The following is an 18,215-nucleotide window of genomic DNA, read 5'->3' as shown; positions in this document are numbered from 1 at the left end:
TTTGGATCTCTTCGGGACTTGAACTGAGTTTTCTTAAGGACTTGCGTCTATAATTCTTGGATTATTTTGGAATTTAATTCGCAAGACCGTAAGTTTTGTTTTATCATTTTGATTTTGTAATCCAGCGAAATAAATTATTTGTTAAATTTTGCAAAGCCTGTTGTTTTTCACTCTTTTCTGTTACTTATTGTAAGACCATATACTCGCAACAGTATTATGACGGCTAAGAATAGACCATATCTATTTTTGTCAGTGGCATAGTAGTATAATAAATGTTATTTGTGAGAAAATATATATAAAAACAGTCGAAATTTCCAGTAAAATCTTGTTTTTTTAAAAAAACAAAAAATAGACTATAGAAGAGTACTAAAAACCATATGAAGCAGAGGTGGGCAAACTTTCCATTGCATGTGCCGCATACACAAATTTACATCTTGTCGCGGGCCGCATAGTTCATTAGGTAAAATAATTAATATTTGAAATAGCAAAAATAAAAGGTTTTTCTAAATAACGTCTAATTAATTTTCAGTTGTTAATATGTTGTTAATATTTGAAATCTTAAACTTAAACTTCAAAAGAAGCACATTTATTTGATAAACAGAGTAACATAAACAAAGTCAGTGCGAATGATGACTTGTTCCTAGGCCGCATGAAAACCCTTGGCGGGCCGCATAAAAGCCCCTGGCGGGACGCATGCGGCCCGCGGGCCGTAGTTTGTCCACCCCTGATATAAAGTATGTGCAGGTTAACAGTTTCTAACCAACGTTACTAAAGAAGCTTGTACTGAATGGGTTAACAAAAGTAAATGAAAAAGAGCAAATGATCCAGAGCTTCCATTGGATGTAATACTGATGGATTCGGAACTTTGTCAGAAGCTTGTCAACAGACGTTTTGAACGTATTCAAAAGGCGCACTGATGAAATTTCACGATTCATGCTACAATTGTTGAGGGAGAATACATCTAACCTTTCTGTAAAGTTGTAAATGGAAATTATCGTCAACCTGACATGCGTGTCAGTCATATATGAAACAGATACATACATTGCTAACTTGATAGATGGAGGTTATATAGCGACATATGTAGGTGGGTAGACAGGTTCGTAGGTGTATAGACAAGGATGATTGATAAATGAAATGACTAAATGAGCAGAGGAAACTAAATCAAAGGATAATGTAAAAATAAATACAAAATATCAGTGCGAGGACACACATGTTTGTCTTTAAATGTGCATATAACGACATCGATTTCTACATGCAATTATAAAACAGATAGAGTAATTACCGATAGGTAACTATATAGGCAATTATATACGTAGATACGAAGAGTATATACAGACAAGGAAATAATCGAGATAGATAGATAGATAGATAGATAGATAGATAGATAGATAGATAATTATATGTTTTTCGAAGACGGAAATTCATAAATAACTTTGAAAGTGAAGGGCTTGATAAAATTTGCATATATTTAAATTTGAATGAAACAATGGTCTTTTTAGCGGCATGTGCAAACGTCTTCTTTTCGCAATTTTGATATTTAAATTTACGAAATATTTCTTGAAATGCAGATTCTACGTTCATGCGTTCTGTTTTAACATAAGCTTTGTTTTATTTGTTGTTGGCTTCTTTTTTTTTTCTTTCTTCTTTTTATTTTCTCCAAAAGAGAACATTCTGTGTCGAATTGCTTTTATATAAAAGCATTGATAAGATATCCAATTTCATTGAATGTGTTTTGCAGCCGAATTCTGAAGTCAGTTCGGTAACCCGGTGCGAATGAGGCGATACATAACCGGAATGTACATGTTCAGACTAACACAGCAATGGCCGCCGAATCATCCAGGCCTGCTGGTCACTGTAACCTCGTTAAAGCTGGGACCCTTAAACTTAAAGGTATGCAGTATACGGATCCTATAAAGTCTCTCTCTCTCTCTCTCTCTTAAAAAGTAGCTTGCAATTGACAGACTGATTTAATGCACATTTACTGATAACTTAAATAAAGGGTCATATACAATTTGATTCCAAACCTTTTCTGTAAGTTCTAAATTGGCATATGGTGCTCTGCATGTTAATTTTCGTGTTTCATTATGACAACAGCTACAACAAAGAGGCATCTTTTGATATATCCGCATGCCAGGGCAAATGCACTATATTTTATTACTATACTGCAACGTAAGATAGATGATGATGACGATGACGACGGGTGCGATGATGATGTTGATACAAATTTGATTATGATGATGGATTTCTGGTGCCTTTAATAGCTTTATTGTAATAATGACTGAAATACACCCACAATTGTTAGGGTATTTATTTTAAAACGGTTAAATGAAAAAGAAAAAATAAGGCAACTTCAATGGCTAAGAATAAAATTATCATGATTGCAATAGTTTCATAATTAGTTGAAAGACAAACAATTAAAACAATTGCCATTACCTCTTACCTACAAATAACAGCCAAACAGATCTGAAATGACTGTTAATAAAGCTGGGTAAAGCTGGGTACCACGAAATATTTGTACCGTATTATACGGCAGTATTTCGGAGCCTACTGCGATACGTACAGCGGTATACCGAAATTATATTAGATACCAACAGTTTATTGCTCGTGGGCTGGGGCCTGCCATTTGTATTTTAAGAATTAAAATATATTTCAGTCTGTCAATAGCTGGAAAAAAAATATTGGTCTGATTCATAGCAAAATATCACCATATCTTATCCATTATATTTATATTTTTTTTTTTTTTTTTTTTTGGGGCCCCGAGTGGCCGAGTGGTCTAAAGCGCTCTTCGCTACGGATCACTGCCATCTCACCTCTGTCTGCGGCGGTTCGAGTCTAGGATTCAGCCAATGTGGGTATGTGAGAAAGCTTGCCAGTAGCTTCTCGTAGGTCGGTGGTTCTTTCCGGAGTTTTCCCGGGTTCTTCCTCCACCATTAATACTGGCCGCCATGTATAGCCTATCGTGTGCTGAAAAATGGCGTTAAGCCCCAAAACAACAACAACAACATATTTTTTTTAAAGAACAAATTAATTATCTTCAGACAAAATAGAATAAAATATCTTAGCTCAAAAGAAAGTCGCAGCACCCGTTCCCCTTTCCCGAAGAATTGAATGGCCAGTACCTAACAGTATGGAGATTTGCTTTATGAATATTAATTGTGTTATAAGTTGCAAACGAAACTGTAACTAAAGTTGGATTATTCAGCTTACACTATGGCTGACTCTCCAAAAAAGACATTTTGCTGACATTTGAGAGCTACTTGATAAAAAAGGAAGTCTTGACACTGAAGCCTGCAATTTGGTAACTACACTATTGATATAATAGGTATGGAAACTTTGACAGGGATGTCAGCACTCGGGTAAGATATTCATCATATAGTTCCAGTACACACAAACTACGTACTCAACAAACGTGAAAATATTTAGTGGACTTCAGAATGACGTAATATTCAAACCGAAAACACTAGCTTTCCTCAACATTTTAGGATGATTCGCAGTCTTATAAAGGAGTACATTTGCTTAACACATTTACACATGGTAGTAAATAAATTTTAAATCGTGCATTTTCTTTTAATACGAAATGTTTCCAATATCCGGATCTGGATCGAAATATATTTCGCATAATAATTAAACAAAATAGTTTGTCATGAAAACATGATATTCATATCATAAAGGTCGTAACAAGATCATTTTTGGAAGTTCCGTACATTCACTACTGCCGGAAGCTACCGAAGTATATGTACAATGGAAAAGTACCGTGGTACATACCGAAGGAAAAATTACCTCCGTAAACCATTATAGCGGTAATATCGCGCACCTCTAATATTTATATACAAGTCCCTTTTTGGTCTTTATTGGTCAACTGTGCCTTTTCTTACCCTTCATACTATCTTACTTATTGAGAAAATCTATGATAACAAATTGTGGTGCCAAGATTCGCAAGGCATGTTGCAATACAACTTCGATCAAAACGTGCTTTGTTAAGGAATTTTTTGATTACTTAGTGAGGCAGACATTCCGAAATTGTGCTCTCTGAGCTCAATGCATGAAACATGAGACAAAGTGTGAGAAAGGAAACGCAATTTGTTATTGTGTCTCATTCCTATATTTACATCCAAAGTGGAAACAGTCGTTTAGTTGTTTTGATTTTATATTTTATAGGAGTTATTTGTTTAAATTGATTACTGGAATTACAAAGCGCTTAATAATGTTTTCGGAATAAACTACTATTATATAATTATTGTGAATTCATTCAAGGACATTTTGATTATGTCATTGTGATACATCAAGACTAATAGCACATCAACAATATTTCAGGCTATTGGTACATATGCAATTTCAAAATTGGAATCGATTCAGAACACCTCTGGAATTTAGTTGGATTGCTCTAAACTTTTAGAGTTGTGATATAACTTTTAGGATTATGTGGGATTTAATTAACAATACTGAACGTTCTATTTAAGGTTTCACTTTCTATTTGGAAAATGAATTATTTCTTAAATTTTAGAAATCTTGGTTGTTTTAGCTTTATACTGTTACATTCTTGAAGACCATGAGTCGTAACAAGAGACATATATAATTCAATAACACGAACTACGTGACTGTCTGAATTTTTTAAAACTATTTATTGGATATATATATATATATATATATATATATATATATATATATATATATATATATATATATATATATATATATATTTCTTTTCTAAGATGTCAGTTGTGACCCCTGGTACACTGGAGCCGTTTGTTTACCAGGACACGGCATGGTCCTGGCCGACAATCTAGCATGCATTGTAAAACTTCATGACCTCTGTACTGGGGAATTACTGGCAACGTCAGATCGACTGCCAGGGCCCTGGGATGTTTGCGTGTTGAAAGCCAGCCAGTCGAAAGTTGCAGTGTCATCAATAAATGGGGAAATTAGAATTATGACTGTTCGACCTAATGGACAGTCAACCACTATCAGACTGGAAAAGACAATAAAAACAAATCTGGATATATGCTTCGGAGTGAATGCAGTAAAATCCCGTGGGAAATTTCTTATGAGCGGCTACTATCGTGGCAAGTTTTGTTGGAGTGCAATATCTTTATCATCACATAAGCCGGTGGGGAGGATTCACGAGATCTGTCAATACGACGGCTACAGTTATAGTTACTTGGCCACTAGTAAAGATCAGTCATGTGTTTACATTTCATATTATGCTGGATTCACCCCTAGTGATACTGCCGTATACGGATACGATGTTGACAGCGGGAGACAGAAGTTTATCTATCGCCATAGTGACCTGACATGCCCTCACGGAATCTGTGTGGACAACAGGGGCCTCATTTATGTCTGCGATAAGCGGCCCGAATACCATATCCATCAGTTGACACAAAATGGCGAGCCAGGGATGACGTTCTGGGATGGTATTCCCAAGAAACCCCAGGCAATATGTTTAAATGAAAATCAAGAACTTCTCATCACTAGCCAAGGAAGTCACGAGATAAATATATTTAAGCTGGATTGGGACGAGCAAGAAGGTATCATTATTGCTAGTATTAGTATTAAATATTGTGACAAATCAGGCAAAGAATAAATATTTTTACTGTCTCATCAAATAACAGGTGAAATATGTAACAAATGGTTTTCGTCTTGATTCACATCCTTGTATTTTTACATGTTAAACATACGGATATGAAAATATAGGAATGAAAAAATATTAAACTTTTATTACTAAATATTAAAGCTAACTGACCGACATCAAGTGTGTACGTAATCATAAGCTTTATATAAGAGTTGTACTCTGTACTTCATCTTTTAATGAATTCTTCTGTTTTGTTCAATGATTAAGCGTCTAATGCCGTACAAACAAAACTCGATAAATACTGAGTCGGGTAACCGAAAAAGGCAAGACACGTTGCTGCATAAAAGTGAATAAGTTGAGACGCTGTAATCCATGTAATTAACAGAGGCGGGACATTGTGTTCCAAGAAAGAGTAAAACAGTGTTGCATGTAACTCAAAACGGCTTGACCTTACCCATGAAAATAAAGAAGGTCAAACACTGTGGTGCACAAATTAAATGGGTGAAACGCTGTGCACCTGTGTTTCTTTTGTATAAAGAATTAGCACATAAAGTAATCATGTCATAAAGGAATATCATTGTGTTGTCATCGTGTTTTCATTCCTTTCTTTCAGTCTGAATCGTAGAAGTAATTAAATTAAAAGAATTTAATTAAAATTTTCTTCTTTGACCACAATTTATAAACTTTTGATAAAAATTATTCCACACAAGAAAGGTGACCTTTTGTCAGAAAATAGTGGTCACTAATAAAAAAATATAAGTGTTCAAGCCATCATGAAATGGGAGATACTTGTATCAAATGTCTGAAAAACACCGATAGAAAATATTTCCTATTGAACTATTAGATGCAAATTAGTGTGATACAAGGAGGATATTTCTTTAACGTTTACCCTTTTCTACAGAACCAAGGAAAGCTGAAGGACAAAAGAAGTCATCTGTTTTCCGAACTTTGCTGCACAGATTTGGTCGCTCCAGACAGAAACTCGCCCACAAACACAGTAAAGGTAAGTTAGACACATATTTTCTTTTCTTGGATAATGATAGTTTAATTCACAACATAAGAATATAAGAAATACACGCTTAAAAGGACAACTATTTTTTTTTATAGCAAAACATCTTTGAGAAGACGGAAAGGGTTGAATGAAAGAGAAGTTATGCAACATACCAGTTTGACCGCTCCGGTGGTCTAGTGGTTAGAGGTTCCGCCTCGGATGCGGGGGTCGTGGGTTTGATCCCCGGCTGAGTCATGCCAAAGACTTACAAAAATGGTGCAAACAGTTGCCTCGCTTGGCGCTCAGCATTAAGAAGTTAGTCTTATGACTGGTCGGCCTGGTGTCAGGATAATGGGACTGGGTGGGACATCATGCTACGTGTCTGCGGCAGGATGCCCCAGTGCTAGACATCACTAAAACTGCCATACTGCAGATATCATAGCGTTGCAACTGAACAATTGTTAAATTACGTTACAAATCCTAATCGCACACACACACAAACACACCAATTGAGGAAAATATGAGCAGAACGGCAAAACGAGAAGTTAATGAACTCTAAAGATAGATTATAACATCTCTATTAGGGGATGAATTTTAATAAAAGCTATTCCAATAAAGAGTTCCCCATGTCAATACGTGGGCAAATCATGGTCATTGCCAGCGAGTTCAATCGAATTGTGTTGAAAAGATGACGAGGACAATGATGCCACGTTTATTGACTATTCTCAGTATTGCATGCTGTGCGAAGTCAAGGAAATAAAAAAATGAAAATAAATATGATGGGGGAAATATGTATTGATATTGTGCATTTTTGCAAATAAGTAAATACCGTAATTGGTAAGCTAGATTTTTGTCATCAAAATCCATGTTTTATAGCGTTCCCAACTGTATAATTCAAACATTGTTCTTCAGTCCGCTCTTCCACAAATTAGATTTCAGAAAGCAGCAATATAAGGATTTTACCAGGATATCCCCTTTCATGGTTGAACTATTATCCAGTCCCATTATCGAGAAATTATGATGTAGTCGTTTGCATATCTGAATCTATTTTCTTATATGTCATTGTTGCAAATGCAATGTTGATAGGACGTAATTTTCTATGTAGGAGATTTAGAAGAACCTGAAAGCTCATTGGGTTATGAAGGAAAACATTCCGTAAGTACGAATGATATCAGAGCTCTCTCTCTCTCTCTCTCTCTCTCTCTCTCTATATATATATACGATTTATTAACAAATAGAGATAAACAGTTTCAGTAATATTAGTATTATGTATAATACACTCTTATTAGAAGAAAAGAAAATAAATTACACAAAAATAAAAAAAAAAATTGCAAAAATCAATGTAAACAACATAAACACTAGTATAATCTTTATAGCTGTTAAAGTGGTTATCAGAACTCAATTTATTCAATAAAAATATAATAAAAATATGGTGTGCATTACGGTTACTATCAAGTATTTTATAAATAATTAATCATATTATATTGATAATTAATTACAAATTAAATTTCATTTTTAAAGAATTAATAAACTTATTTTTATGTTATTAGATTATACTTTTACCAATTAAGATTTTCCACAAAGTAAAACAACACGAGACACTTATATCCAACTGCAAACAGGGGACATAATTCAAAAAAAAAAAAAAAAAAAAAAAAAAAAAAATTAATAAAAAATTACTAAATGTCATATAGTGTTTTTGAATTTAGACCTTTTGGATATACCGTATTAAGACGGTGAATCCAATAGGTTTCCTTTAGTAGACGTTCCATTTCAGAATCAGCTTTAACAATAGGTTGGAAGGAGAAATCTTGCAATGTATGGGAATTTTTGTTAAAATGTGCGGCAACATGAGATGAAAATGATTGATCGATATAATTTTTTATATCTGATCTATGTTGGTTCATACGTTTAGATATTTGTTGACTGGTTTGTCCAACATATTGGATGCCACATTTTTTGCACGTTATCAAATAAATAACATTTGATGTTGCACAATTAATGTCACAACGCATATTAAAAATTTCTTTCGTATTATTACTATTGAAAGAAGTATTTTCATTAATAAATGAACAGTGTGAACATCTAGGTCTATTACATTTAGTTGATGATCCTATTTTATATGATGGTTTTTCTAATTTGGAATTAGTTAGGAAATCTTTCAGATTTTTAGTCCTTTTATAAGCAAGTGTGGGTTTGCTTTCGTGTAGCGATTTAACACTTGCTTTACATGATAAGTTTAATAAATCCCAATATTTATTGATAATCTTACCTATATTAGGCAAACTTGGATTATATTCAATAACAAAAGGAATGATATCTTCATTTCTATTTTTGATTTTATATTGTAAAGATTCAAGCTGTGTAAGAGAAGATACCTTTTGGAAAGCAGTATTAATGATGTCAATAGGGTAATTTCTATTTAAAAAATGCTGACCTAGCTCTGTCAAAGATGATTTAAAAACAGCATCATCCGAAATAATTCTTCTGTATCTTTTTGCTTGACTATATGGTATCCCATTTTTACATGATTTAGGATGGCATGAAGAATATTCAACATATTGATGAATATTCGTGTTTTTAACATGAACCATGGTAGTAATTTCATTATTTTCATTTTTCATGACATCAACGTCCAAGAATGAAACTTTAGTTTTAGAGACATTGAATGTAAATTTTATTGTTGGATGTAATTTGTTTAAACTGTCTATAAAGTAATAAAGGTCTTCTAATGAATAACTCCAAATCATAAAAATATCGTCTAAAAACCTTAACCATACATCCGGTTTTAAGAGGCATTTATTTAGAAAATCATTTTCTAATTTTCCCATAAATAAAGATGCATAAGCAGGTGCCATAGGACTACCCATTGCTGTTCCCATTTTTTGGAGATAGTTTGTATTACCAAATTGAAAAAAGTTATTTTCGAGCACAAGTTTTATCAAATCAGAAATATGTTCTTTGGATAGTTTATATGTAAATTCGTTATCTTCAAGATAATATTTACACGCTTCGACACCATCATTGTGTGGTATATTCGTGTAGAGTGAAACCACATCAAGTGTAACAAGGAATGAATTTTCCGTTAGTTTCGGTAAAGATTTCAATTTGGTAATGAAATCAAAAGTATCTTTGACGTATGAAGGTAGTGATTTCATTAGTGGTTGTAAAATGTGATCAATATATTGCGATATATTATTTGTAACTGAGTTGTATGTAGAAATAATGGGTCTACCTGGATATCCTAAAGGTAGTGACTTATCAACAGCTTTATGTATTTTTGGTAAAATATAAAACTGAGGTGTGCGTATTTTATTTGGGAAGATATCTAGTTCATCATGTATAGAACAGTTGTGTACAGAGATTAAATTAATACATTGGCTTATTTTTTCTTTCGTTTCTTCAGAAGGAATATAGGAAAGTTTTATGTAATATTCTTCATCATTTAATTGTCTTTCCACTTCTTTAATATAATCCTCCTTATTCATAATTACTATGGTGCTAGACTTATCCGCTTTTTTAATAATAATGCTTTCATCTTGCGATAAGCTACGTAAAGAATTTAATTCTTCTTTAGATATGTTTGTAAAATGTTTTCTTTTAGGACTGCTATTTAAAATTTCTTGTTTAGTTGCTTCAATATAAAAATCGAGATAAATATCACGTCCACTAGAAGGTGTAAATGTTGATTCTTTTTTATTGTAAAAGGGCTTATTTTGTAGATGGAAACTATTTTCATACTGTGAAGATGTACATGATTGTGAGAAAAATTCTTTTAATTTTAACGATCTTGTGTATTTAAAAAATGCTTCTGCTAAATTAATATTATCATGCACTTTGGTTCTAGGACAATATGATAATCCCTTACCTAGAAGAATGTAATCACTATTAGTTAGAATTCGTTTAGAAAGGTTTAACACAGTTTCTTTTCCTCTTTTGATTTCCTTTATTCTTTTCTTTTCTTTCCTCCATCTGTTCTTGTTTTGTATTCTAATGAATCTCCTATTCTTTCTTCTGTTTGTGTAGTTTTCAACAGATCCTTGAGGGTTTCCATTAGACTTTGTATTGTTGCTATAACCGTTCTGTTGGATTCTTGTGTAGTTTTCTTCGCCCCATTTTTTACTGCATCTGCATAGGTCGCCGTTTGTGTGCCTGGGGCTGTTACGTTTTTTGCTTGATCATTTTTGCAATTGTTTCGAATGGATGTATCATTTTTTTTTTTTTTTTTTTTTTTTTTTTTTTTTTTTTTTTTTTGTATATAGATATATATATACTCATTTAACAGGAAATTAGTGTTAATAGCATTAACATAATCAGTGATATTACTAACCTTCTGTCAAATAAAAACATGTTTCTAGGTATGGAAAGAAAGAATAACTGGTTCACTTTTCCAAAGCACACAATCGACAATATGTGAGAACAGCATTACTGTTCCTTAATAGCTAACCGTGCATGACAGATTCGTGTATGAAAAACAAGGCTACTGAAACTTTTATAGCCAATAGCGCCTGTTATTATATATACATATCTATATCTATATATATATATATATATATATATATATATATATATATATATATATATATATATATATATATATATATATATATATATATATATATATATATATATATGTATGTATATATATCTTGTTGAGTCACATAAATATTATTCCAGGTTTGAATATATTATAAATTCCAACGAATCTCTTTATCCAAGAATTTTATCAGAGCACTTTTGTATTTCTAAAGAAAATAATCACTTGACTTCTCCCACAACAATACAAACCTTCCCATACCATTACATACCTTCCCATACCATTACATACCTTCCCATGCCATTACATACCTTCCCATACCATTACATACCTTCCCATGCCATTACATACCTTCCCATACCATTACATACCTTCCCATGCCATTACATACCTTCCCATACCATTACATACCTTCCCATACCATTACATACCTTCCCATGCCATTACAGACATTCCGTGCCGTTACAGACATCCTCTCAGTATTACATACATTTCCATTCCAGTATACACATTGTCTACACCGTTACCTACATTATGCATACTACTACAGATATTCCCATATCATAACTAACTTTTCAACACCATTACAGATATTAGAATATCCATCTTCGGAGGTGCTTGAGGATCTTGAAACCACCAGACCAGGTATATATATATATATATATATATATATATATATATATATATATATATATATATATATATATATATATATATATATATATATATATATATATATATATATATATATATTACTGAAAATTGTTTCAATGGATCGTATTCTTGGATCTGGTAACGTCTACTAATGTGTTGATCATAGCAATTATCTCTGTCATATGTTACAGGCACACTTAAAGGGACTTAATTCCTCACTTCTTCTATTATTCTCATACTTTTTGCAGTTACTTGCACAAGTTATAATAAATGCACAAACATGCACTGACTATATATTTACGATGGCTAATGTCTCGAGTGTAATTTCCATCTTCCTTATATCACTACTTTAACAAAGGAAACGTTTAATAGAAATTGAAAATGCAAACGAAAACAAAACTTGTTCATATTCTAATCAGATATTATCTTCCCAGGATAAGACTTTGGAGCAATAATAGGCGTATACTATTATTTCATTTTGCTGACCTTTATGTTAGAGTGTTACTCCACCTAGAGAGACATCAGCATTTACACCGCTGATGACATTACTGAACCTCAACATTTGTAGTTTCTAGAAAATGGCATCAAAATTGGAGTGGAATAGGAGTACAAAACGGAATTCCCTGAAGACAATTAAGACGATATTTTTATGATAATTTCAATACCAATAATTGCGCAAAGGTCTTTTCCTTTGGAAATTTTAAATATCATGCATTCTAACGTTTTATAGATATAAAACATTTAATTAGATTCTTTTAAAATGATTTATTTGGAGGTCATTTTCTGTGTAAATGATTTTGGTTACATTTCAGTAACTAGAATGCAGACGTGTATAAATAAGCCGTTCTATTATATTTGTATATAATTCATAGCATGGTAAATGGTGATAATAATGCATTTTTTTTCATTTGAAATTATCACCATTTTCCTCACTATAAAGTGTTTATGTTCCCCCGGCTATTACAACGTTTCTATAAAGTGTTTATGTTCCCCCGGCTATTACGACGTTTCTATAAAGTGTTTATGTTCCCCCGGCTATTACAACGTTTCTATAAAGTGTTTATGTTCCCCCGGCTATTACAACGTTTCTATAAAGTGTTTATGTTCCCCCGGCTATTACGACGTTTCTATAAAGTGTTTATGTTCCCCCGGCTATTACGACGTTTCTATAAAGTGTTTATGTTCCCCCGGCTATTACAACGTTTCTATAAAGTGTTTATGTTCCCCCGGCTATTACGAAGTTTCTATAAAGTGTTGATGTTCCCCCGGCTATTACGACGTTTCTATAAAGTGTTTATGTTCCCCCGGCTATTACGATGTTTCTATAAAGTGTTTATGTTCCCCCGGCTATTACGAAGTTTCTATAAAGTGTTGATGTTCCCCCGGCTATTACGAAGTTTCTATAAAGTGTTGATGTTCCCCCGGCTATTACGACGTTTAAGATGTTTTATTCCAGATGTAGCTATTCCTGCAGAGATCCTTCAAATGGATTCGAGATCACTTCAGATGTATAGAGAGGCTCTGCGTGATGGTAAGGAGAAGGTTTACAACATCAGGGTCATGGTGGTGGGTCAGTATGGTGTTGGAAAGACAACGCTGACCAAACGTCTTTTGCAGCAGGAGGTTAATATTTCCGAGAGAAACAGCACGGAAGGGATCGGTATTCATTTACACTGTTGCAAAGTCTCTTTAGAAACATGGGAATGGATCCCACAGCATAAAGGTATGCATTTTGGTATTAAAATGAATCATAGATTTCATTGGATCCGTATTTGATAGACTGACATCCGACAGTACATATTGGTTTATCAGGTATGTGCTTGAAAGACAGCTGACAGAGAGGTCATAGGCGAAAGTCACGTGGTCTGCCTTTAAAAGTATTTACAGCAGATGAATTTACAGTGGAACGAATGTCTATATCGTTTTCATCGATTAACTGTCGTCCAGGTAATATGGACCACTTTTATCTTTCATCCTTTCATCATGCCAGTTTCTTGTGGGATGTCTTCATGGTTTGGTAAAACTATTCGATAGATAATGCCCCCAGTTTCAATGGATCATGAGTCATAAGAGTTTGCATACCCGTTCCTGAAGCGACAAGAGACATGCTTCTTAAAGTTCAAAAGCTGTGTGAACACTTTCGTTCTTGAATATTAGTAAAATGGCGAAAGATCAAATGTGATCTGTCTTCAGTAGAATGACTATACCTCTTAATAATTGTAAATACAAATATAGAAAAATCCTGTAATAGTCTTTAATAATAATGAGATTTGGATATCCACAATATTCAGTGATTCTCGATGGGTATGAATGAGAAACGTAAAGGCATTTTTACCGTCTGAATAATATCATTCAGTCGTATTCCTCTCCTTTAATAATAGTGAGTAATATTTACTTGTGATTAAGCAATGCGTTGCTATAGTGATTAAGCAATGTGTTTCTATAGTGATTAAGCAATGTGTTTCTATAGTGATTAAGCAGTGTGTTTCTATAGTGATTAAGCAATGTGTTTCTATAGTGGTTAAGCAATGCGTTTCTATAATGTAATAAAATATGAATTCAAAATAGTCTGATGGGCACGCCGGTCGTCATTCAATCAATTGTAGAAGATATCTTTGTATTAAATAACACCTCGTAACTATCTAGGAACATTTGGCATTGTAATAGTCTTCAATATAGCTTAAGAGAACAGGGCAGGAAATACATTTTGGCTCATGGAAGGAAGGGGAAATGAGTATTATTGAGATATATTTCTTATAAAAGGGACATTTAAAATCGTGTAGAATTACCTACAGCTATAATCTAAACACAACTCTATCTATTTTAAACATTGTTACACTTATTTTACTTCATTGTACACTCTATACTGTTAGAAAAAGAACTTTGCAACATTTTGTTAGCATCCCACCGAGAACTTGTTCAATATCAATTGCATAAACTGACTACTCAAAAGGAGGAACTGGTAAAAACAAAATTGATACAAGAACATAAATCAGAGTAAAAGCAGTCAACATTTTCTCATTTTTACTATAAGTTTATTATTTGTTTAATTTTCACATTATTACTATAATGTATTATCTATTTACATTAGGTTATAAACGCCTTGTTCCTTGATACTACAAGCAGCCCGACTAATACTGTGACTTTAGTATATCGTGAGGAACTAATTTTTGTGGGCTTTGTGACTACTATAAACCACGAATTAAATGCGCAAGTGATCCGTGACTCTTTCATGGAAACACGATATCTACGCTTTACGCTTTTAACTAAAGCAACGTACGTGTATATATATATATATATATATATATATATATATATATATATATATATATATATATATATATATATATATATATACACATATATACACACGCTATTGATGCCAAGGAGGATTCTTTTTCAGTTACAGAGGCAGACCAGTTTGATAGATTTCAACGCCTTGTGAACCTCTTGAATGATCAAATCCATGAGCTCGAGGCGAACAATATACAGGAGAGAAATAAGGTTGTCAGCCATCAAAGAGAGATAGCTTCGGAAAGAACTGCTGATGATTGTGATATTGATTACAGCGACATTCTTAGCCAACATAAATTACCTAGTTCGGAGCACGATAGTGAAGGAGAATCTGCCTCCATAATGTCAGGAGAATCGTCATATATAAAGCAGGAGCAGAAATGTGGTAAGGAACGCATAGGTTCAGATGCAAGCGGTGCAGTCGTGTTAGGCAGTGAGGGGTACGTATCTAGTGAGAGCGAAAGGTCGGATCCTACAATGGAACTCCTCAATGCGGTTAATAAAAATGCATATGCATTAGAGAAAAACAGAGAGAACTATGCGGCTTTGGCAATGTGGGACTTTGCAGGCCAATTCGTATTTTACACCACACACCAGACGTTTCTGACGAGACGCGCAATTTATCTCCTGGTTACAGACCTAGGTCAGCAAGTCACAGATATTGTAAACGATGAGTGTTTCTTTGATAGGAAAGGGATGCAACTGTGTAAGGTGCATGGTAAGTTAAATATTTATGAAATACGGAGTTTTTGAAGATTCAAAAAGTAGTTTTGAAATAAGCCTATTCAACACAAATCATGTAGGCACAAAATAGTTTTAGATTTTATTTAATCAAATTAATTATTGGTGAAAAGTTGTTGTTTTTTTACTCAATAAAATTTTTAAGGGATTTCTAAGAACTTTCAGTGTCGGATATTTCAAACAATTATTTACATAAAACAAGCACAATACTATTTTCCATTTACACCAGAGAGTAAGAGGAATGCAGGATTTAATAAGTTTATTTTTTATTCAAAATGTTTTTTCATCGGGTATTGCACACATCGAATACATAATTCATAAAGATATAATTCGTATGTAAAAAAGGTTAACCCGTCAGTCATTTACAGGTTGATGGAAGTTCACAATAAGCTTAATGTCAAATAGAAAAGAGACGCTGTCGTCTTCACAATATTAAAAATGAAATTATAATTTAAGGTACGTCTGTAAAGTTAGATATGATAAATTGTAAAACTCTACAAATTTTAACTTATTTGCATTTAACATTATTATTATTCAAGCTTTACATAAGATTCTGTTTGATGGTATATTTCTGACAAGCATGTTTAAAATTTTCTTTCATTGATGTGTTAATTGATTTGTGATACAAATATTTATGGTAGAGATCTCTGACATGGCAGACAAGGCCTTTAAATTATGAAACATCTGGGCAAAACGTTGCATAATTCGTGTATATCTGTGTTTTTTTGTGTTTTTTTTTTTTTGCTTCTTTATATACCCCACCCACAATGTATATGTCCCTTCAAAGAAAATTTAAATTACACGAAGAGTGGTTATTATTAGGCTACATAATATCTAAATTTTATGCACGCTTTTGTCTTGGTTTTGCTATAAAAATTTGCGAGGAGGGGATCAATAATACTATTTACTAAAAAAAATGTTTCATTGAGGACAAGTGTCTGAACTAATACGAAAACCAACCAACTATGTGGTAGGTTATAGAATATTAAATGAAGCGTAATAATCATTTTTAAAAAACAAACAAAACCAAAACCACCAATATTTTACGTATTTTCAGATTGTATCTGGTCAGAAACAAACTGTTCATGTAATTATAAACTGCCCAGGTACCCCATCGTGAAAGATACTTTGATTTACTGCACAAATACAGAGCTTTTTGAAGAAGTTTGAAACTTGAAAGTTCCGAGGACATTAGATCTCCCCGCCCCTGTCCTTAATACAGAGAGCTCTGTATCTACTGAAGCAAATGCTTTGACTTTGTATTCATACTAATACCATCATATTTAATATTTTACTTATAATGATGCTTTTGTGGCTATGTACTTTAAGCGTTTCTTTTTGTTCAGATCTAGTGGAAGTGTGGCTGAATTCTATACATTCCTGTGCGTCATCGGATGAATCAAGCACACCTCCTGTGATTTTGGTTGGCACACATGCGGATAAGATCGAACAGGTATGTCTATGCGCGATTTACTAATCCATCCCGTCACAATTCAATTTATTCTAGTCTGACGGTGTACACTATTTTCTGTTAGATGTTGTCATAAAGTATGATGTACGATTGTACCATAAATTCATATATTTTCATGGGCATCAACTTTCGTGGTTTAAAAAAAATAATTATATTTTCGTCCGTGTTTATGTTCTTTGATTGGTAAGGGTTCACCTTGACTCCACATAAATATCCTTGTATCAATTCGATGATTAATTAAGCTTTTATACTGTTGACACATACATACCATTGCTTCGTTAATTCGGTTTGTGGATTGGCAAATGATTCATGTTAATTCTACAGAACTAATCCTTTGTTTTTATGTCAATTCGAAGTTTGCACGAACAGTTTAAACGGTGGAGAATTAGCGAATATATAACAATCGAATTCGTACTAATGGAAGATATGTTATGCTAAGGTAGGGTTCCTTTTACGGCAAAACCATTGATATACACATTAAGAAAAGCCTGAAGGTTTGGTATCCGTAAAGTTAAAATACGCATTGACATGGAAGCATTTACAATTTTACAAATTGTTCAAGTACAAAATTCTAATTTAACATCGGTACGATGATATAGCTAATGTAAGGGACATAATTAAAACAAGAATAACGTAATTATGTTATTATTAAGATCATGCAATTTCAGTATAATCGTATACATTTTTAGATAAATTCAATAATATCTTTAATTCGCTGACTGCAACAAAATAATATTCAATGTTGGTGACATATTTTCTGTTTCCAATATAATCTGGAAGCGTTTTACTATAGATGGCACCATTTTCAGGTTCTCAATGGAGTTGACCTCATTTTGATCCTTTATATCTGTTTAACCCCTTTTTCTGAAGCACAGATTTTACCAGTATTTTGTATGGAACAAAAGTATGTAATTCAGTATGTACCTAAGTTGTATTGAGTTTGATAGACAGGTAATTG

The 18,215-nt window shown here is 33.1% G+C and overlaps 1 protein-coding gene across 2 annotated transcripts in view; it reads left to right on the top strand.

Moving 5' to 3' along the window:
• Nucleotides 1-18,215, top strand: part of LOC149783558 (uncharacterized) — a 43,169-nt gene that overhangs the window by 13,242 nt on the left and 11,712 nt on the right. For both annotated transcript variants that reach the window (XM_089931823.1, XM_089931822.1), the window contains exons 2-9: nucleotides 1,739-1,890; nucleotides 4,713-5,525; nucleotides 6,471-6,572; nucleotides 7,666-7,715; nucleotides 11,688-11,742; nucleotides 13,208-13,474; nucleotides 15,155-15,763; nucleotides 17,133-17,239. In XM_089931823.1, coding sequence (XP_089787949.1) covers nucleotides 1,821-1,890; nucleotides 4,713-5,525; nucleotides 6,471-6,572; nucleotides 7,666-7,715; nucleotides 11,688-11,742; nucleotides 13,208-13,474; nucleotides 15,155-15,763; nucleotides 17,133-17,239 — 2,073 coding nt within the window. In that variant the 5' untranslated portion in view covers nucleotides 1,739-1,820. The remainder of the gene's footprint in view (nucleotides 1-1,738; nucleotides 1,891-4,712; nucleotides 5,526-6,470; nucleotides 6,573-7,665; nucleotides 7,716-11,687; nucleotides 11,743-13,207; nucleotides 13,475-15,154; nucleotides 15,764-17,132; nucleotides 17,240-18,215) is intronic.

This window comes from Sinohyriopsis cumingii, chromosome 14 (assembly GCF_028554795.1).
Source record: "Sinohyriopsis cumingii isolate HCF-2022 chromosome 14, ASM2855479v2, whole genome shotgun sequence".
Lineage (NCBI taxonomy): Eukaryota > Metazoa > Mollusca > Bivalvia > Unionida > Unionidae > Sinohyriopsis > Sinohyriopsis cumingii.
The sequence above is the reverse complement of the archived record's forward strand: the minus strand, read 5'-3'. Positions and strand labels throughout refer to the sequence as shown.